Consider the following 22,920-nt stretch of genomic DNA (forward strand, 5'->3'; position numbering starts at 1 on the left):
GGAGACAGTTTAGTCGCTGACAACCCGACCATGAAACGGGTTCGTGCAGGTTTACACGGTACCTGTATCAAGTCACAGATCTAACTTGGCCTGACTTTGCATGACATGCTGACAATACACAGTGACTGATGCTGTGCTCAAATTAACAACAACAAAAAAAATTAAAGTGGCAATGTTTGCAAGAGGGAACTGCTGACTGCATGATTTTATTGACATTTCACCCCTTTTACCCCTCCTCCCAAAATAATGATTTTTTAAAAGAGGGTGGGGGGGGGGACCTCCCTCGCCCCCCACCTCCCTTCGTCAATACACTCGCTCGCAATATGCCAAGAATCGTGTAATCTCAACGCCTGCCCTTATTGGACAATTTGGTGTTGTATTGGTCAAAGTGTTCCTCAAGCTTTTTAAAATTTATTTAGATAGAGCGAAGTCCTGAGATGAGGTGTAACTAATAAAGCCCCAGTGAGGCTGCAGGCTCTGAACAATTATACCTCCTCCACCGAAGGTGGACTGAAGTTGTGTTTTCACCCCGCTTTGTCTGTGAGCAAAATATATCAAAAAATTATGGATGGATTCGGACGACATTGGTGGACAGGTTGGGTGTGTGACGATGACGAATTTATTCGATTTTCGTGAGAATCCAGATCCGGATATGAGAATTTTTTGAAGTAATTCTTCACCATTGAGAGATCGGGCCAAAAACGATATATAGCACGATATCTCAAAAAGTTATGGACGGATTAATATGGTAAAACTAGTTGGATGGATGAGTTGGGTTGTGACGAGAACAAGCCGATTCGATTTTGGTTTAATTCCGGATGCAGATCTGGTCTATCATTGGGATACAACACGTAAACTGTTTAGCCTGGCGGAGGTACGCACACTACCCAGTGCCGTTCTAGTTGTAGAATGTGATACTTTGATGAATTGCTACTCCCCAGTCCCCCCAATCAAATGTTGTTCCAGAAGCCTACAGCTCATTCCCCTTAATCAAAGGCTTGATGCTTCTCTCCATTCATTCTCCCATATGTGGAACGAATTCCCTGTCGTTTTATTTCTCAAAGTCTCCAGTCCAATCCTTCAAGATTGCTGTTCATCATCACTGTTATGGTGTTTTCCATAATCACTCCTGAGCTCTCTCTCCATCATCTCCATCTCCATCATCTCCATCTCCATCATCTCCATCTCCATCATCTCCATCTCCACCTCTCTCGTATACTACCCCGTTTCGTCCCTAATACTCCCCCTCCATTGCTCCATCAATCTGTTCATCTGCCATCCTCTCTCGTTTAGCTCTTCCACGAGCCTCTTTTTGGCTTCAGGTGCTTCAAACATGGAGACCACAGATTGACATTGGTCGTCACATGCTGTTAAGCAATTTATTTTATTCATGTGCTTCCTTGGTTAATATATTTTTTTTGTAGACACTGTTGATATTTGCCGTCTAAGAACCTGTGTTGATGTGTAAATTTGTGAAAAATCCATGTGACCATTGCATACTGCTTCCTTTTTGGTTGTGCTTCATGGCATTGCCTTGTGGAGACCTCTATTTTTGATTTTCACATCATCTTTGTTTTTCCAACTGTGGTTGTACACCTTGTGCTGAAAGGTTTGGGTTTGTTGTATTTTTGGGTTTTTTTTTAGGAAACTAGAAACTCCTGCTCCCTCCCGGAGCAGCTTCGGGGGAGGGTGGAAGGGGTTGGGGAGCAAAAATGTTGTGCCCTGGCGAGTAATACCCGCTTCCTCCGACGGATCAGTGAACCATGTGCACAGGCAAAAATTGCAAGTTGTCTCCTCACCCTCGCTCGGGGATTATTTTTATTTTTGGACCGTGACACGATGCAACTCGAGTAAGTGTGCAAAATTTGTTCGAGATCGGCCGAGCCGTTTTCGATCCTATAAGGTTCAGACAAAGACAATTGCCAAATTTTATTAATATACTGTATGATATCATAGTCTCGGAAAATAATATCAAACAAGCTCTAAAATCACATCAGTGGTACCTCCAGTAAATGTTGCAATCTCTCATCCAGGTCAGGGTTTATCTTTGACCTTTACCCATCACAACCAGCCTCGATGACATTTTATATTGTGATTTTTTTTTTTTATTATTTCTAACCTAATTGTTACCTGTTTTGAAAAACAAGGTGTACGCTCGTTGGAACAGCAATTTTGAAGATGTGCATGATCGGCCATAAATCCATGAATTGTAGTGCCACATAGCCAAATGTGGTATCAAAATGACTGGATTAATGAGGCCTGTGTGAATAATCTATACTGGAGCTGTGGTTAATGGGAAAATACAAAATAGGCCAAAATGTTGCAAAATCATCTTTTGGTTTCATGACCAAAAGTGTACAATAGTTTCTCAATCTTTGTTATCTGCTGTACATGCTAAAAGCTGACTGTTTATATCAAAACCTCCCAAGTTAATTTCCAAACAAAATAACAGCATCTAATCTATAAAGCTCTTTGTAACCACTGATTCACTCACTGACAGATATTAAAGATCGGGACCTTCCGGGTAACGTAGAAAGCTGAAATTGTGCGTGCCCGATGGACATCGAAGCCGATACACCAGGAAAAAAAAATCACAGAACCGTTGGAAAGCATCCGTAAATGAAAATGTAAATAAATGAAAAAAAATGCAGGTGAATGACGCGAGACAATAGGGTAGCACGGTTCATTATTGCTTCCAATGTGTAAGCATACCCCGCTCGTAGAGTATACAATCCAGACGTTTGGCGGAAGGTCGTTCTTCGTATTGTGAAAAACTTCATGAAAGCTATCGGACAGCACTACCAGACTTCAGTCTTCAAGAAGTGTGGGCAGAAAGTGCAGTTTTTTTTTTTTTTTGGGTGGGGGGGTGAAACATATCTGGTAACAACATGTCAGCCAAATCGTTCAATCTGAGTGCACAAGCTTACACTGGAGGCTCTTTGCTTAATCATATGTCCTCAATTACTGGCGTAGGCTGAAGACCAAGGATTTTATGATGCACATATCTAAAGGCTATCAAAACAACTAGCAAAGCCCTTGGATGACAGTGAGGAGCAGGATACCCCATCTGAAGTAATGCAACAGCTGGAAGATGAAGTGTAAAATGCACATCGACTGCAGTGAATGGAGCAGGATGATGAAGCCTCGTCACCAAAAGCCTCTACTAGAGACATTATATGAAAATAGTTATAATATTGTAGTCCTGGCGCTGGGGGGGAGTTCGTGTCCATCACTCTTCTACGGCGTTTCCTTGGATTTTCTTGTTCTATATACTAAGACCTTCAAGAAAAGTCTGGGTAACACTTCCAGACCAAGTACGTTTTCTCTACAGCCCCGGCCAAACATTTACGGTTTCGTCCGTAGTTATCCAAATTGACGATATCGGAGTTCCTGGGAAAATGTCATAATCCCGCACACGGAAATGGTTTATTTTGCTCTGGTTTGATTTTTGGAGTGCATTGAACTAATTTCTATTGCGATTTGTTACACTAAATGCACAAAATATCCAGAAATTGACATACTTTCGATAATTGTTTATGACATCACTTCTGGTTTCAACTATACCATATTATATCGGGGTACTATTACCAGGTATCGCTTCAAATGCCACCAATAAATATTACAACAACCTTGCAAGGTTGTTTGCAATCACTTTCTAAAGGAATTTAGGAATACAAACATGAGGAATTCATCTATAACTGTTAGTTTCGTATGAGTCGTTGCTTTAAACACACGACATTACCCCCTAATGTTTGTGGATTAAGCTGGTTGACGATATTCATCTCTTTCAATAAATTACAATGACTGGTTTAGCTCTGATCTGATTGTAGGCGTATATGCAACAGCTTGCTGGAATTATACATTGAGAAAAACATTAAGATGTTTATAAATGACACAATTTATTCAAAACGTTCATGAATGTCACTTCCAATATGAAACGTACTCGAAATTGCAGGAGTTACCATCATTATTTAAATATACCGAGAAATCCGCAGTTGTAGAATCATACAATATTCTAAAACAGTTGTTTAAACCAAGCAAAGTACGACATATATCATATATTGAACACTGATGCTGAAATGTAAGACAATGTAATAACAAGAATTACTATCATATGCGATCATAGTTGTCACGAGAGAGCAACAAAGGACGAAACTTAAATATCCCGTGAAATGGGCCGTTGTGAAATCGTACAATATTCTACAGAAACTGTTTAAGACAAGAAAAGTACGACATATACATATATTGAACTCTGATGATTAGATGTAAGTCAATGTAATGACAAAACTTGGTATCATATGCGAGCATAGTTCTCACAAGAGAGCAAGAAAGGAAGACATTTCTATCATCGCCTAATCAGTACTACAAATTACAATTTGATAAAAAGGAGTAGTGATAAACAGGTAATAACCATAATTTACCGAATAATTCCATTTCAAACAAAATGGGGGAATTTCAATTTTCAGCAATTTCAGCAAATGAATTTTACTGAGTGATAACGAATAGTACCCGGTAGTTACTAAAATTGTATAGCCATAAATGGTAGACGAATTTCTTCATATAAATGGGAATTATAATTCTCGACAATCTCAAGCAGTAATTTTATGCTGCAAATTAGCCGATCTTAACAAACAATGGGATTTTTGCAGGCATTGGATGAGGTTTTCTTATAGCGACAGAACTTCCCACACTTAACCCCAGACATCTGGCATGAACATGTTGATTTGGCCCACTTTTGGCAAGTACAGGAGACAGACCAGCTGAAATCGAGATTTTTTCCAAGAACTTGCAGGCATGAGATGACACTGATCATACACATATCCATAATCTTCAGGCTTCAGAGACTCTGTTTCATGATCCAGATGGTTCTCCAGGGCGTGCATGATGGTATAAGCGGCATAAAACCCACGCTGAATGTGAGGATGTAGGCCCTGGCTAGTCGGTGGTAGGTTGTATAGAGAGCTGTTTTTGCTGCAGTGAAAGATCTCTGCTCTGAGGGTGACGAAATCGTCAGCGTCGCTTCCTCTTCTCAGCACTTTCACCAGATATCGTTCAGCATTGTGAGCTACAGCAGCCGATAGGAATGGAGATGTGGCGAAATGCTTGAGGAATCTATCGGGATCCGCCTTTAGTGCAGCCTTCTTGGTACCAACTTTGCTGGTGATGTCGCATCCTGTAAGGCTGTAAAGAGCTGGCAGGACTGCACATAACTGTTGACCCAGGTTCTGGAAAAGTGTATCAAGTGGCACATATGGAGTTGTATCCCCCAGACCAGCTCGAACCCATAACTCCTTCAGGTTGTGTTGCAGAAACACTTGCATGTGATACAACAGAGCAACAACGGCGCCGGTGTCATTGGAGACCACAACACACACGCTGTATCCGGAGTCCAGAGCATCAAGAATATGGAGAGGGATGCGAAGATCAGCTTCCTCAAATGTTGACTGGAGATGATTTAAAACAATCTCTGTGCCCTCATGAACCTTGATGCAATGCCAGTCCTCGTCTTCTCTCGTCACTTGGCCGACCACAGTGGGGGTAATGTCGAACAACTCGAGACTCATTTTCACGAAGATTAGAATAGATCAGCTTTTCTAGTTGAATCTTGTTACCATTTGAAGGCCAAAAGGTTGCCATCTCTTTTGGCAGAGGTGTCCCTGGCTCGACGCAGCTGAGCTCGATTGGCGAAGTGTCGGTACGCCTTATTCTCTCACTGTCCTTAACTGAGCCGTCTTCAGAGTACATATCGAAAACAGTCACATCGCCCAAACTCATGGTGTATATATCTGTAAATGTTGAAAAGGCCGTAATTAATTCTTGGAAAGTTGCCAGTCTGGTTAATCGAACTTTGCGAACATTAGCCATAACGTCTATAATGAAGTTTGAGTTTCTCTGATGCTTGTATCCGTAGTCGTAAGGTTTTAGGGAAGTCTCCAATTCTTTGAGAAGTTGGCTTTTATCAGGCTTGGTCATCAGTACCTCCTTGTCAAAAAGGAGTGGGGAGGGTACAACACCGTAAAGTAGTAAAGTTTCTGTAGTGAGTCCACGGTCACGGGCGATCTCGATGTTTTTGTCAGCTATGTTGAGCTCCTTGATTGTCTTTTTGATAGTCTTCTGTGGCTTACTACGGATCGTTTTCATGGATTTTAGATTAGAACGATGGATTACTGCACTCAGTTTGGTAGTTTTGTCGATAAATCGCTCTTGCCGAAACATGATATATTTCGCCTTTCTCTTTGAGATGCAGTTCATCATGTCCTCGCGAATATCATCTGTCATAATCCCTCTGGTGACAAAATTGTGAAGAAGGGCTGTGTTGGTCGATGACAGGGGAGAGCCTTTCTCTTCAATACATTGTATCATGGCCTGGATGTGAGATTCGTTGCGAGTTGTGATGGTCTGTGAGGACTCGTGGTGATTTGAGGACTCGTGAGTGTTCTCGCTCACACCGGCGTACTTACGGTGGAGATTTTTGACTGCCATCATCTCATGATGAATGAGGTCCCATTGCGCCACATACTCCTTTTGCTTTGCATGTCCGATAACCCCGTCACCGCACTTCGATGATAAGTTGATGCTCTGCTCCAGCTTCTGATCTCCACCAACTGCTGTGAAGCGGCCAGGTTTGTCCTTGGTCGAGAACTTCCCTTTCGAGAAGTTCTCGAAGACTGATGGCGCAGTTTGAGGAAGCAGTCGCATATCTTCCAAGTAGACCGAGGATCAGCGTAGGTACATGAACGAATCGAAGGCAGCAAACGGGTAGAGAGACCGCTGCACAGCGTCAAGATGGAGCTCCCATAACCCCTCACGATCAGCTCTCAAGAGATCTCGCACCACACCCATCATGTCGAGGAATTGAGCCCAGTATCGGAAGTTTTCATTGCTGGATGATCGGCTTTGGATAAATAGATCAAGGTCATTGGATCGGTTGGTAGCAGTGGCCGCAAACTCTGTCATATATTTCTGAGAATCGCTGATATTCTTCTTGGTGACACTTGACTTTAGCTTTGCGAGGATAACAAGCTCTGATGCATACGGTAAGATGCCCTTCTCTGCGAAGAATTCTTTATAGAGAAGACGTTGGAATGATCCAGCCAGTAATTGGATGCCTTGAAGGGAGCGGCTGGAGTGACCTCGATTGAGAGCAGAGTTCTGAACGACAGTGGGACCGAAGACACCTGCCTCCAGCAAAACGTTGCTCGCTCCACTTATTGGACCAAAACTACGACTCCTCTGAAAATAAACTGTTGTCGATAAATTCCTCCCGTTTACATCGAAATCGTTGGTGTATAAAACATTTGCAAGGTTGTTTTGATTCTCATTGGGTCCATTTGAAACGATAGTTAGGTAATAGCACTGTTTGGAAACTGAGGTACGTTTCAACCCGAATGTGATTCCATTGAAAAAATTGGCTAAAATATCACAATTTCTTGTTATTGTAATGGATTTAGGGTAACAAATCGCAATAGTAATTAGTTAATTAGTTAATAACAATTAGTTAAAATCAAACCAGAGCAAAATAAACCATTTCCGTGTGTGCCGGATAATGATATTTTCCCAGGAACTCCGATATCGTCAATTTCGAAAACTCCGGGCGTAACCGTAAATGTTTGGCCGGGGCTGGAGAGAAAACGTACTTGGTCTGGAAGTGGTACCCAGACTTTTCTTGAAGATCGTCGTATCTAGAACAAGAAAATCCAAGGCAATGCCTTCGAAGAGTGATGGACACGAACTCCCCCCCCCCCCCAGAGCCTAGAATATTGCTGCAGTTCATACATGTGGAATCTACATCGAAAACATTCAATCAGATCAGTACTGACTTGGCGTTTGAACATGTGAACAAGGTTGGCAAGGTAGCAGGTGGTCGAGTATGGTCGAGTATGCTTGACATCTGCCGAAACCCATTCACCACGATGAATGAAGAGGAATCGGACTAATTGTCCAGTGCACGTGTCCCCTGTGTGTGGAATAAAATGTTAGTGACGTGTCGGAACGCCATAGCCGATGTACAAGTAATACGCCATCATCAGGGCACCGACTCGGACTATGATTAGGCAAGGATGGGCAAGGCACGTCTTGTTCTGTGCAGTTAATGAATCTAACCATGAGTCGTATCGGGTCCCATTCAAGGATTTCAATACCAGTTCATTATTAACCAGGTTTAACGAAAATGTGACACACCGAATACCAAATGACAGCAATTGTTCACTTTCTGTCGGCCATACAAAATATGGCGGTAACATTATTTTGTGTTTATTAATAAGCGGTTACATTATTTACCCAACTCGTTGGTGTTATTTTGTTCGGAAATGAACTTGGAACGGTTTGATATCAACATTGTCGGCATTTGCCGGATATATACATATATACGAGGTCCGTCTAAAAAGTAACGGGACTGAGCCTGCTGTGTGCTCCACTTGCACAACTTGAATGAACGGGTTGCGTCACAGTCTTTCACAACATTCCAGCAATATATATGATTGGTGATGGTTGACTGCGCTCATTGTGTGAGTTTTTTTTTTACAGGTCGTGCTTTACACGTTGTCTCATCTGAGTCGTCGCGCTATGAGTCGTGAACAGAGAGCCAATCTGAAGTTTCTTGCAAATCTTGGCAAAACACCTTCCGAATCCTTCGCAATGCTGCAGCAAGTCTACGGGGAAGAAACGATGTCACGTACACGTGCATTTGAATGGCACAAGAGGTTCAAACAGGGATGGGAGGAGGTTGAAGACGATCCACGGTCTGAAAGACCTTTAACGAGCAGAACGGTGGACAACATCGAGCGTGCGAAGCAGATGGTACGCGCAGATCGTCGACTCACGGTGCGGATGATTGCTGAGGAACTTTCCATCAACAAGGACACTGTCTGGAGCATCATCACTGAAAATCTCAAAATGCGCAAGGTGGGCACAAAGATGTTCCCCAAGCTGTTGTCCGAGGACCAGAAACAGCAAAGAGTCACTGTCTGTCGAGACGTCATCGAGCGCCTCGAGGACGATCCAGACCTGCTCGGGCGAGTTGTTACTGGCGATGAATCGTGGATATTCGAATACGATCCCGAGACCAAACGGCAGAGTCGTCAGTGGAAAAGTCCGGCATCACCAAGACCAAAGAAAGCAAGGATATCCAAGTCGAAAGTCTCAGTGATACTCTGCGTTTTTTTGACATCAAGGGCGTTGTCCACTTCGACTTTGTACCACAGGGTCAAACAGTGAATCAATACGTGTACAAGGAGATCCTCCGGCATCTCATGAGATCAGTCCGGGACAAGAGGAGGGACCTGTGGGAGAACAACGCCTGGGTGCTCCACCATGACGATGCCCCTGCTCACAGAGCCCTGAACATCCGACAGTTTCTGGCGGAGAGGAACGTGCCAACTCTGGAGCAACCCCCGTATTCGCCAGACTTGGCTCCTTGTGATTTTTTTCCTATTCCCAAAGCTCAAGGGGGTGATCAAGGGGACCCGATTTCCTGATGTAGAGGCCATCAAAAGGGCCGTGACGACGGAGCTCCGGAGGATTCCAGACGAAGCCTTCCGGGGATGCATCGAAGTGTGGAAGAAGAGGATGGACAAGTGTGTGAGACTGGAGGGAAACTATTTTGAAGGGGACAAGTTGTGATTTCAAGATATTTTTTGGAGTAAAATTTCTGTAGAGTCAGTCCCGTTACTTTTTAGATGGACCTCGTGTATGTATATGTATATATATATATATATATATATATATATATATATATATATATATATATATATATATATATATATATATATATATATATATATATATATATATACACAGAAAGCAACGTTTTAAAAATTAATGCACACGTTCAGTAATGAAACCAAAACATGATTTTGCGATTTTTTGGCTTATTTTGTATTTTCCTGTTGACTTCAGCTACAGTATTGATTATTAACACAGGCCTCATGAATCCAGTCATTTTGATACCAGATTTAGTGATGTAGCATTACAATTCATGGATTTATGGCCGATCATGCACATCTTCAAAATCGGTATAACGAGTGTACACCTTGTTTTACAAAACGGGTAACAACTTGGTAAAAATCACGATACAAAATGTCATCGAGGCTGGTTGTGATGGGTAAAGGTCAAAGATAAACCCTGACCTCGAGGACAGCTTGTAACATTCACTTATAGGTGCCACTGATGTGATTATCATATCGTATTAGATGGAAAAATTTAATGTTTTTAATCCTTCTTTGGCCGTGTCAGCACCGAACGTACCTCCTGCCTTCAGAGCACAATCGATGAAGTCAGCAGTTGGTTCGAAGTACGGAGACAGGTCAAACGTGAGGACATCGTCTGCAGGAACGCCGTGATATTGTATGTCCATCCCCTGGTAGTATTCCGGTCCCGTCCGCACATACCTGTCCTGAGGTGAGGATACGGGGTTGTCCACGTCTGGGGGATGTGCTGCATTCAGCACATGGGTGATTCCTGCTTCCAGTAAACCTTGGCGGTCTCGTGCGCTGCGTCTGCAATCCACACAGCACGAGCCGCATGATCGTATATGTTAAGAACAATGACGATTTGGTGTAATCTAGCAGCTTTGAACATCATGGCATCATGGCTGAAATGTATGTCCTCTCCTACCAGTAAATTCAGTGTATTGTTTGCGAGCAGGGATACCCGGCACTGCCCAACTGTGGCGGTGGTTTAGGGACGTGTTGGACATTGAAAAGCTGTGGAGTTATTAGCCTCATGATGGTGTGTGGACCGGTGGCAGCCCTGCCTGACCCCACATCCCAATATACACTTTTTATAGAAACCTTTTGCGGCCTCAAAATGGACGTCAAGGCCAGCGTGTAGTAGTTTAAAACTTTGCCCAGACTATGAAGTACCTATACCAAAATTTGGGGCCTCCTTGGTGCTACAGTTCAGCCATAAAAGAATATCATCCACACTTGAAAATATATATATATTTAATTGTGTTTTACCAAACAGCAACGATTTTTAAAAATTGGAATTGTCAAAGTTGGAAATTCTTTGGTTCCACTCATTCAGATTTTTGTTTTGTTCACAAGATTTCAGCTCACGAAAGTGAAGTGACAGAGGGTAAAAAGGCAGCAAACTGACGGTGGGGCAATGGGCATTTAAACGCAGGAAACGAGGGAATGAACAGACAGGAAAATCGGAGAGTGGGGAGGGGAGGAAATCAAACAGAAGACCAAATACTGCATTGGAGTCACCATGGAGGTACCTGGATAAGTAAAAAGCAAAGATTGAGTCATCATGAGGAACCTGGATTGGATTTGAGGTTTCAGCCACTACTCCACAACCCTCAAACCCATCCAAAAGAGGTAGATGATTGAACGTATCCCTGCTCTCTGGGTCCTCACCGAAAGTGGACAAGAGTTTCAGCAGGGGCTGCTTGTAGCCTATGGTGATCTCTGCAAAGCATTCAATTCAGTGGATCAGGATGCCCTCTGGAGGATGCTCAGTCTTTGCTGGATGCCACCAAAGTTGATCGATCTGATTTCTGAACTCTACTCTGGTACAGAGAGCGCTGAGAGGTGTGGAGGTTCCATCCATGACTTATTTCCAGTTGTTGCTGCAGGTCGTTGGGGTTTGTACTGGCCCCCAACACTCTTCAACACTTGCATGCATGGACTGAATTTTGGGGAAGATGTTGGAGAAATGAAGCTGCGGTGCATTGCTTGGGAATGTCAAGATCTCTGACTGATTTTGCAAATGATGCAGTCAATCCCTGCGGAAACACTGGGTGTCCTTGTAGAGGCCCTTGAGGTGCTGATTGAGGAGTCGGAGCTGCTGGGATTACAGGTTTCCTGGGTCAAAACTAAGATCCAGGCTTTACATGACATCTTGGATGCTGCCATCTTATCTGTACCTGTTTGTGGTGAGGATGGTGAGGTCACAGAGAGATTCACATTCCTTTGCAGTGATATTCATGTCTCCGCAGGTCAATAGACGTCTGGGTCAGGCTGAGGGGGTCATGGATTCTGTGGATCGTGGGGTGTGGCACTGTTGGTACCTATGCAGGAGGATGATAGCCTGAGTCTTCAGTTCCTTGGTGCATCTGGTCTTGCTCTACGGATGTGAGACTTGGACTTTCACAAAGGATCTGACATGAAGACTTAACTCCTTCGGTACCAGATTGCTTTGGAGAATCCTTGGCTATCGCTGGTCAGACTTTGTGTCCAACGAGCAGTTGCTGAAGGGACTTAAATGAGATTTGTTACCTGCATGGTCCGTGAGCGTCAGCTGCAGATGTATGGACATGGAGCTCAAATTTTCTGACACTGATCCTGCTCACCAGATTTTCTCAGCGAGGGAGCCTCATGAGTGGAGAAGGCCAATGGGAGAACCGAGTTCCTCATGGTTGCAGCAGATTGATTGGCATCTCAAGGAGATGAGGATGGGCTTTGCATCTGCGAGGGGGATGGTCAGATGGAGGCCCCCTGGAGTACTCACGGAAAGTGGACGCAGCGACACGCTGCTCCAGTGCATGCTCCCATATCTAAGCTAACCTCATCCTACCAATGGCCGATGTGTGTGCTGTCCCTCGGATGGACGTTAAACTGGGTGTTCCATCTACTGACAGTTAATGGACATTAAAGATTTGCACGGTGTCCTTTGTGAAGAGAAGGTGAGCTATCACCAGCATTTTGAGCAAATTCCAATTTTGTGCCCTACTCAGTGGCCCAGCCACACCCTTGGCCATTGATGCTACCCCACACCCTTGTGCTGCATATGAAAGAAGGTCGAAAATTTGTATTATTTTGCCTTTCCACAAGAGTTACAGCATTGGTCTACACTCTCCATCCAGTGTGCGAGTCGTGCCAAGCTGGGAGATCCTACGAGCAAAAATACCCGTCCCCAGTGGCGGGAAAAGTTTAAGTTAATCTATCAATTTAAATCGTTTCATTTTTTTTGTTGCACTCGTGGTTTCACTCAAAGCCAAAGCTCTGATCTACTTATAACCACCCGCCACGAAATGGTGGCGCAGCATCAGGTGGCGGAGGTCGAATTTGTCTGAAGAATGCAAAATATCCTTCTTGTGAAATAAAATTTGGCATCAACACTACTCTTGCCTGTTCTCCTGTCATTTCAGAAGTGAATGTTGTGCTTTTCAAAAGCAGCGTGGGAAGCGGTCGCCATGGACTGGAGACAGACAGACACCGCGGTTTGTAATAAGTAAGAGACGACTTCCCTTCCAAGGAACTTCAACACAGAAAGAGACCATGCGACCATCAAGCCTGGACAATGGTTGCCAACCTTTGACAGTTTTTGTGTATACAGTCCAACCTCATGGAAGAGCCAGAACGCTGAATGGATCAGGACGGCAAGAGGACAAAAGGAACAGTGCAGAGTGGGGGGGGGGGGCGATCACCAACAGCGGAGTTGAAGAAAAAACTAGAGAGACTTGGACGAACAATGGGTGTGGGTCGGAATCGGGGTGGACAAGATGGATACAGAAGGAAACTTCTCCCCCCGTTCTCTCTCTCTCCCTCTCCCTCTATGTCTGTGCTATATCCTCAAACAAGGAAGCAACACGCACCATTTTTAAAGTCTGATATAACTAATGACTTGGCTCGGGTTTGAAACGCCGACCTCCTCGACTCGGAGTGGACGCTCTAACTCGAACGGATTACGTCGAGTCCATGGAGTATTAAATTTCAGTTTCTTTTGGACCTCTTTGAAGTTTATTATTAAATGTTATTTTTAGGTCCCAGTGCTAAATGTAGGTTTTTCTTTCATTAAATGATCACCTTGCACTGCAACCTTTGTTCAAAGGCTTTCAGTATAGGCTTGTGTTATTAACAACACTGATATGGTTCGTTTAACTTTCTGATGATCCTCAGGTCGTATGTTAACGCGCTGTTAAACAAAACGATTCCATGTTGTAGTTACACTTTTAAAATGTATCTTGTTTGGTGTCTTGCTCTTCTTCTGCTTGAATGTTGGAACTTTGCCTGCGTGCGGAGCTTTTCAAACGCAGCACGGGAACTGCCCTCCGGAAAGGGTACAGCCGAATGTACGATCACGTGGACAGACACCACGGTTCGAATTATCTAATCTATCGACCATTAAACAAAACTAACTTTAACTTTAACTAGATCCGGTTATCGTATGTTGTCACGTCATTAACAGTTTGTTATCCTGTCACAAATAGTAATAGATCATTCATTCCACATCACTGAAAGCAGCGGCTCAATTGCAAGTAAATGTAATGTTTGTGACGTCTGCTGGCTGATTATACTGTGATGTAACCATTGCTGTGAGTGTGCGACATTGTAATTTTCACAACCGTAGTGTATCCATAGCATCTCACTCGTCTCCGACGAACACTCCAGGGTACACTTCGTCGCAGTGGTGGAACTTGGCTCCTCCACTCCAGAACAGCCTTTCTAACGCAAACAAGGAGAGTGGCGGGTCCTGGTCTTGCTCATCCAAGAGGTACGATGATGCGGCACCATGCTCTCTCGCTGCCATGTCCCCTCGCGCTCTCGGTATCGAACACTTCTGCTACCAAAATTGAATTTGATTCAATGTCCAGATAACAAAGCTCAGAACTATCATTTAATTGTTCGATGAAATTTTCACGTATCATAGAGGCAACTCAAACATTTCCCCCTTTTTTTCGTTTCAAGAACATTTAAAATTGTTTGGACATGTCATTATAGGCTCTGCGATCTCTGACTTAAACAGATATGTTTCCCGCTTCTTGGTAGACCCATTGGGTTGGTTATGATGGCACCATACCTTTGTAGTTTAGAAATGTCTGAAGGGGTTTTTTCCCCTTTATGGAAAAGTTTTGTTCTCTAATGTGAGCCTTGTTATTTGTGGGGTCTTATTCATGGGTCATTAAAGACCATGAAAGCTCTTACTGAGATCAGGTGGAACTCCATGCCTGAGAGTAAGCAGCTGAGAAAGTACCCCATTGAGGGATTCCACACTCCATACTACAGTCTACCTGTAATACCCCACCGAGTATAGATTCCAGCACCTCCGGAGATATTGCGTTCCCGTCGATAAAATCTCTCCACTCAGCAAGGAGTACGGAGTCTCGGCTCCTTGTTGTTGAACATTCCATCACCATGAGATGGTATGTTTTTGATTCCTTGTGGTTCAAACTTTGGTGGTCTAAAGTGATACAGTCCTCTTGCATCAAAGTGAATTTCAATATAAATTTGAGTTTTGTTCTTGTCCTGCAATATCTTTAATAAATAGTTTTACATCTTTCCGTTTTAGCTACCAGGAGCATACAGTGACCTTTTTTTATGTTGTTTGGTTAAGATCTGCCTCTTGCCTTTATGGCCCTTAAATATAGCTTATGACACCAACCGATGTCTTGTAAATAAACCACATGTAACAAGACAAAGGCACACACACACAGAATTTGTGAAAAATAATAATTTTAAAAATTCATTTTGATAAAATAAAGGGTAAGATATCCCACCCTTGTTTACATATATCCGACTCAGTCCTTGTGTTCAGTTCACTGAACACTTTCCATTTTAAAGTGCCTGCTAGACCATCAACCAGCGAGTCATCTGGTGCGGATGTTCAGGATACTGAACATGTAATCTGTACCGAGAAGGGTACACAGGTGAGGGGGGGTTGGGGGGAGGAAGGGGTCTTTCCCCAGCAAGGAAATCGTGTCCCACCTGACTCTATGATCTTGAATTTAAATCTGCATTTCTCGTATGCTCCATGTTCAAGTTTTCTTGCCTTACCTTGCGGCTGTTAATGCGCAGTGTTGACGTACACTCCGCAAGCTGCGTTTATATTTAACTTTATGGGACTCTATTTATAAGGATGATGTCTGAGTACCTGATACCAGCCGGGTGTGCGTGTGTGCGCGCACCGAGGTGTGCAACTTGCGTCCACGATCGAGTATTGTGAAGTCAGGACACGAACAACTTCATTATTAGAGTAATTTTAATCGTTTGTAATTCCATTGCAATCGATCTCTGAACAAATGTATTTCTGCTCCATTTATGTTTGTAAATTCCACGACGAGTGCACTTCGTCTGAAGTTGTAAACGTAACAGTCAAGTTTTGCTAAAGTACTGTATTTTGACACCCGGAAATGCTAAACGCCCTGATAAATACTGCATCGGTGAAATTGGTTAAAGTTAAAAATAATAATAAAAAAAAATATTTTGCTAACTAATGCAAGTGATGTTAAAACAAACCCATATTTAGAGTAGATTTTAAAGTTCAGACATTTTCATCTTTGCCCTCTTCACAAAATTATATGAAATATCATCAGAGTTGTACGTCACATAGCGGAGGGTCTTGTACGCAAGAACAGCGAGGTCTTCGATTGCAGTTTGGCGAGGTCTCGCGTCGCATGCCTGTGGAACACCTGTCTGTCCGTTCCTGATAAGGTGAAGGTCTGGGACGTGGAATGGGAAAAGAGGATACATGTTTAAGGATATCTGTGCGACATGAATTGGCATTTGACGTGACTCACGACGATGACAAAGATCTGTTGCAACAATAGAAAAAAAAAATTGTTTGTTGGTTTGCAAAGACATTTTTTGGTGGTGGAGAGATTTTAAATACAGTGTTCTTCTATTGCCATTTTACAATTACCTGTTGTACAATTTATTTATTTTGAAGCAAAATTGCAGCGTACTATACGCAAGATGAACGATGATAAGGCCGACGACTCCTGATCATGCTACTTCCATGTGACATAAACATTGAGAAAGAATGTGGTAGACGGTGAACAATCTTCCGCTCATTCATATCTATTCCGAGGAAAGGCTTGATGTTTTTATTACACAAGTGCACAAAACCAAATGCACCTTACATGATGACTTAGGACAAGGGTACTATGTGATGACGTCAAGGAAATATTACTTCGACTTTAATGGGGCCAATTACTCCCATCTTCTTATGGGGTTGGCTGGGGAAAGTATTTTGGCCCAAGTCTTCACGAACCGGTTGGCCAGGCCTGGTGTTCGACCGGAAGTGATTTTGGCAGGAATTTGTGACGTGTTCAGGGTGCCTTCGATAACTCGCCTATTCTTCATGCACGACGCCGTGGGATCGATTGAGCAGTGTTCGCAGATGGGTCCTCCGGCTTTACGTCCTCCTGATGGACAGCACACAAGTAATGCATCCCCGGCATGCATAACACCAGGGTGATAGTTTATAGCTGCCTGAGATTTGAACCCAAGCTGGATGGCGAGTGCACCAATCTCAAAGCTATCCTGCCAGCCACAATGTCAGAACAATGCGACGTTAGGAAAAAAAAACAAAAAAAAAAAAACGATTGTGCCAACAATCCACAAGAGGTTGGGATTTACAAAACACTGATATGCCGGTAATATAAGCCGCGTATTAATGTCCTATTTTTGTCCTGATCGCATATAGTGCCTTCAAATCCAGTTTTTCTTTTTCTATTCCTCAAACATGTGACGATCTCTGCAAGGGTTGCTGCGATGGGAGTACCTCTTGTCCATTGACTCAAGTCGCTCCAAAAAAGTGCGGTAGTTGAAGACATTATCGACGCTTTGGGGTGTCATGGTGGTTCCACCAGGGAAGGCAGCCAGAAGCACAGCAACGTCTGCCTCGCTGACCCTCACACTGAGCTGGGAAATGATCTGCTGGAGTCGAAACTCTGAAACGCATCCTTTGTAGTGCCTGCGAAGGGAAGTCCCATTTCTTTGATTTCATGGGAAGTGAGAGCCAAATTCAGAACCAAAAAGAAATCCTCACAAAGAGGATGTCACAGTTTGACCTTTTAGCTAAAACAAAGTACGATCGAGCAAAGAACTAACTTCGTGCTGTGAGCATCAGTTACATATTGAACTCCTGATCTCCACGTCTGTTTTTTTTTTTTTTTTTAGTTCTGCACAAAATGCCCGAACTGAATTCGCTCTTCTGTGAAACGTACCAAGATAACAAAGTCAACCATGAAGAATGGATTGATGCCCCCTGTAGGCCAAATCAGGAAAGGCAAGCTGCTTTCATCCTTTGTTGAGGTCATTGGTGACTCTGCTGGACTTTAATTGATGACACAACCTCTGAGATGGCAAATATTACAGTACTGTACTTTACAAGGTTGAAATATTGAAACAGTTATGCTGTTGTCGCAGTGAAGCAAAGCAAACGTGCCGTAAGCCATATGCGCCTTGAAATTATATCGAGAGTACGTGGAAAGAGAAATGCCTGTACAGATTCATTGCTACAAGATACAGGACTTGCAAAGTGAATGATATCTGAATGAAGAATCATCCTACCTCGATTTGTTCCTGGTAGAGATTTCACATTATTATCCTTCCGATACTAGAAAAAGTACCCGTCCCCAGTGACGGGAAAGGTTTAGGTTGATCTATCAATTTTAATTATTTAATGGATTTTTAAAATGTTAATTGAGTTGCTATCTTGGTTTCACTCGGAGCAAAGTCATCAAATAGCTTTGAAGTACGTGGAGGTAGGGCATTGATAAGTGATGAGCCATCAATGATGACTGCATCTCCCCTTGGTTCTCTGTCTGGAATGTTCACTTGCACTTCAAGAATTTCAACGAGCTGTGACTTCAAATTTTTTTTAAGTTTTTTTTTTTCTTCAAATTTTTCAAAATTTGGATTTTCAAATGGCCAATCAGGCAGATTTGATCAGAAAGCCCTGCAGAACAGAAATGCCAAATTTGATGCTTGTATCATAATTTGCACGATATTTCTACTATCTACTACACTAAGGTAGATGGTCTGGGTTTTAAATGCTCCCGCCTGGTTTTATATGGAACACGGTGGTTAAAAAGTAAATGTTGCTGTTTGGGTGCATTTTTGCACCCTTCCCTTCCCCTCACACCACTTTCCCTTCCTATTGCTCTGCCTTCCCTTCCCCTCCCCTTGTGCTGTCTTCCCTCCACCTCCTCTCAAACCCCTTCCCTCTCCACCCCCATGGGCATTTCCCGGCAGTCTTCGCATGCTGTTTTAACATACCCCATTTCGTTCAATCCTGCACTACCTCCCCCACCCCATCCCCACTTTCCCACAATGCAAATCGAGAACCCCTTCCCTCACACTTACCTCCTCCAAAACCCCTTCCCCCTCCCTACTACCCCCCACCTGGAGTGTATACTGACATTTGGTGAGGTGTCGTTTTCCCTCCTCCCCCTCCTAACTCCCTCACCCTCCTCTCTCTCTCTCTCTCTCTCTCTCTCTCTCTCTCTCTCTCTCTCTCTCTCTCTCTCTCTCTCTCTCTCTCTCTCTCTCTCTCTCTCTCTCTCTCTCTCTCTCTCTCTCTCTCTCTCTCTCTCTCTCTCTCTCTCTCTCTCTCTCTCTCTCTCTCTCTCTCTCTCTCTCTCTCTCTCTCTCTCTCTCTCTCTCTCTCTCTCTCTCGCAACCTCTCTCTCTCTCTCTCTCTCTCTCTCTCTCTCTCTCTCTCTCTGTCTCTCTCTCTCTCTCTCTCTCTCTCTCTCTCTCTCTCTCTCTCTCTCTCGCAACCTCTCTCTCTCTCGCAACCTCTCTCTCTCTCTCTTTTTCTTTCTCCTCCCTCCCCTCCCTCCTCTCTCTCACCTTCCCCTCCCTTCTCTCTCTCCCTCCCTCTTTCTCTTCACCCCCTTAATATTCTCATCAGCGAAGTGACTGGATCTATCTACCAGTATGTATATTGTATCTATATGTATATATTATTGCCTTATTATTTGACATTGGGCACGTGTTCGTTAGATTTGCCTCTTTCCAGAAGGATAGATACTAATTGTTGGAGTCGGTGTGATTCGAAGCACCATGGATTTGGATAATGTCATTTGGAGAGATACTAAGTTATGAAAGTAAAAAGCCTATTTATACTTGGATTCCCGTTTTTTTAAACAATAAGAAAGCAAATTTGGTTGCAAGGAAATATTTCTCACCGATCAAATTCTCGAAATAATGGTTCGACATTGAGCCTGCGCTGCAGGATGGTGTTTTTAAAGTGTCGGAGGACTTTCTCGAGCACACCTTGCTGGTCTTCTTGCAAATCCTCAGCGTGTCGGTGCTGAGGCACAGGCATGTGGAAGCCATTCCGCAATCCGAGATTGTCTGTGAGCAGAACAGGGCATAACACATCCAGCAATGATATTTCAAAGCTTAATGCATCTTGTAGTGGTAAGAATGTCTCGCACGAGTACAAACCCGTCTTTAATCACACGACCACATGTTTCCGCTGACTTAGCATCTGATAGCAATATCAAAATTGGGTACGAGGTAGATCCTGTTGACATTTCTAAGATCTGAATGCCAACCCGACACTTTGGGGTCATGAGTGACCTCGAGGATCTTTCACTTTTTCCTGGCCAAACTCCTCTGGGCGAGCAATCAATCCTTCCTTCCCTTGATGTTATCTTTGTCCATCCTTTGTTTGTGATCGTCTTTTCCAAATCTAAGCTGATTGTCCATATTTTCTCATTTGTCCTCTGGTTCAACCACTCACTGATCCATCGAATCCATCGGGACCATACTCTGTGCAGAGCGTTTGTGCTGCCTAAGCAGTCTCCTTGGCTATTGGGTATAATCCTGGATGGGTCACCATTCCGACACAGGATACCAGCATGCTGGCACTCATGTTGCCGACCTCGGAGGGATGACAGGCAGTCAACCCCACCTGGTATTAATTCAACAGTTGAACGGGATTTGAACTCAGGACCCGAAGATCCAAAGCTCACCACCCTAACCATTAAGCCAACAGCAGGCATATGGGAAAAGATTGACGCAAACATACCGTCACCAAAATCTTTACTTGCGACCTTGAGGTCCCGGTTGCAGATCCCAGTGGCTTTATCTTTAAAGGAGATTGGATCAAGCATGACTGATGCCTACCTATAGGAAGCTGCAGGTGAGCCAACATCTCATTGTAACGTATGTAGCCTGGCTGGCGCAGATCTTTGTAACAACTGGCGAATGCATCGAAGACTGCCTGGCTCGGCTCTGGACGCAAGCCGGCCATGCTGATTGCACGGCGAAGCACCGACGTGGACACCAAGCCGGAGCGAAGAGGGTCAAAATCCCGAATAAACTCTTGCAGCTGGAAAGAACCACGTCAGAAGGTTATCTCTATCTCAACCAGGCCAAACAATAACTTGAGAAATTATACAGTCGCTGTCTCAAATGCTGCACATGAAGAACCCATATGTGGCACAGTCAAACTACAGCAAGAATACTGTTGGTAAAATATGAATAAAAAGCAACCCTTGAGTAATCACGGTGAAGCGGCGTTTGATCCTTTACCCGGACTCCATAGACCTCAAGGTACTTCTGCAGGTGAATCCGAAACTTGTTTGGATCCACGATTCCGGAGGTCTGTGCAGTCACCTGCTCCGATTTTGTTCCTTCGATGACCTTTGCAGCTTTCGTGGAGTCCCTCTTCCTGTCTCCCAGAGCACCTGTTCCTTATGCAGACAAAATCAATGTTTCACCAAACGGATTGCGAATACCCAATAATACTTCCACAGTCATTTTACAGCAGAAAAGGCTTTTGAATATCCTTTAAAAATATATCTCAAAACCACTCACAACCGACTGTTTACTTTGGCCATAGCACAATGGAGTAATGCTCTCCCCTACGGGCTTGCACCCCAGTATCACATCTCTCCTGGATTTTCTGGAATATGAAGTTGTCACAGGGCTTCAAATAACCAATAGCTTGTCGTCGGTGACCCCAAACTCTTACCACAGCGCCCCTCAAAATGTTTCAAACTTGTGGCAACAAGTGCCTGTATGCCCCCACCCCACCACCACCACTGCCCGTCGGTCGGTAGTACTTCCAAAGCTCAATCATGATACACAACCGCCATCCCCGTTGGTTGTGTACACTCGCTGCTCGTATTTGGTTACCTGCACATTCAGAATTCCTACATCCCAAAACTTTCGCGGAGCATTTAAAAATTTTAACTTTGTCATGGCGGGCGCACGCAGAGTGGTGATCATGGTTGTGATTGGCCCATCTTCTCCTGCCAGATCATTGGACGACTGAGTCAACCCTTGCATCATCCAATATTCCACCCTTTCCTCATTCTCCTTCTCGGATTCCCTCCGTTGGAAGTGGTTGTGTGTGTTCTACAGCGATCATCCCACCTCGTTAGTCAACATTATTGGCATCTCACAATGAGACTGAAGCACAGGGTTTGTTGCTCTCACATTGCAGAGAGGTCAGTTGCGTCTTTTTTTCATTTAATTTTTTCAAACTGTCTATTTTCCGGTGTTGCTCTTGCTGCTCTCTCTCTCAGCCCTCTGACTTTTAATAATCCCCTCCTGGTTAAACTCTCAAAATCCAGGATTTCCATCGACCTCCGTGCTTTTGGTCCTCTTTCAAGCATTTGTGAAACTACCTTCCAGAGAATGTTCTATTGCACTCACCCCTTCCAGGGCTTCAAGCAGCCAGCGCACTACCAACTCGTATCATGCCCCATCCCCACTTGCGATCTTCTTTGTCCCCATTAACCTTCACCGAGCCCAACCCGAGCTCATTTGTTTGTTTGTTTGTTTTGTCATCTCGTTCCTTTCCTTACCTGGTTCCACAGCCTTCACAAAAAGCAGGTAGTTTACGAAATTGCTTCCAACGACGAACTTGTCACACACAAGGTGCAGCTCATCACTGGTCACGTGCAGGCCGAGGAAGTGGAGGATACGAGAGAATTGTGTGCGTGTGATGATGTGCGTTTCAGCGGTGCTCTGTCGGGATGGAGTGAAGAAATAACAAAAATATGTCTCAACTCTGAAAGGTACACGTTTCATAACCCTTGTAATCCCATGTGGTCTGAATCGGCCTGTTTAGTGTTCCCACCTGAGCACATACGATTTCAATCCTTGTAATTCATGTAGCGGTACACTTAGGTCTCCTTGTATGTGATTTGTGCACAAATTCCTCCATGAGCCTTAGTTTACACACTTTGGCAAATCATTTTCTTTATTCCGACGTTGTGATGTACAAGTA

At 43.9% G+C, this 22,920-nt stretch overlaps 3 protein-coding genes across 4 annotated transcripts in view; 1 reads left to right on the top strand and 2 right to left on the bottom strand.

Annotated features, from left to right (window-relative positions):
* The window catches only part of LOC147020972 (uncharacterized), a 39,473-nt gene that overhangs the window by 7,903 nt on the left and 8,650 nt on the right, over positions 1-22,920 (bottom strand). Inside the window, exons 7-14 of the mRNA XM_085893548.1 lie at positions 22,496-22,658; positions 21,216-21,376; positions 20,808-21,012; positions 19,862-20,030; positions 17,449-17,640; positions 16,267-16,384; positions 14,315-14,505; positions 10,246-10,496 (exon numbers count right to left, since the gene is read on the bottom strand). Of these exons, the coding sequence (XP_085749674.1) occupies positions 10,246-10,496; positions 14,315-14,505; positions 16,267-16,384; positions 17,449-17,640; positions 19,862-20,030; positions 20,808-21,012; positions 21,216-21,376; positions 22,496-22,658 (1,450 nt within the window). The remainder of the gene's footprint in view (positions 1-10,245; positions 10,497-14,314; positions 14,506-16,266; positions 16,385-17,448; positions 17,641-19,861; positions 20,031-20,807; positions 21,013-21,215; positions 21,377-22,495; positions 22,659-22,920) is intronic.
* On the bottom strand, positions 1,907-7,721 carry LOC147020973 (uncharacterized). The gene has a single exon (XM_085890731.1). It carries the CDS (start codon positions 6,697-6,699, stop codon positions 5,476-5,478), a length of 1,224 nt encoding a protein of 407 aa, XP_085746857.1. The 5' UTR covers positions 6,700-7,721; the 3' UTR covers positions 1,907-5,475.
* SMIM13 (small integral membrane protein 13) overlaps positions 14,322-22,920 on the top strand; it is a 93,743-nt gene continuing 85,144 nt past the window's right edge. Inside the window, exon 1 of one of the 2 annotated variants that reach the window (XM_085890736.1) lies at positions 14,322-14,439. The gene's annotated coding sequence lies outside the window, so the exon portion shown is untranslated. The remainder of the gene's footprint in view (positions 14,440-22,920) is intronic. The other variant, XM_085890735.1, reaches the window with a different exon arrangement.

The sequence above is a fragment of the Eptatretus burgeri genome, chromosome 8, assembly GCF_056783735.1.
Source record: "Eptatretus burgeri isolate ZD-2024b chromosome 8, Ebu_testis_v1, whole genome shotgun sequence".
Taxonomy (NCBI): Eukaryota; Metazoa; Chordata; class Myxini; order Myxiniformes; family Myxinidae; genus Eptatretus; species Eptatretus burgeri.

Bases quoted from the DNA above. Each gene is read 5' to 3' on its own strand.
- LOC147020973 (XM_085890731.1), bottom strand. From the start codon at position 6,699: ATGCGACTGCTTCCTCAAACTGCGCCATCAGTCTTCGAGAACTTCTCG.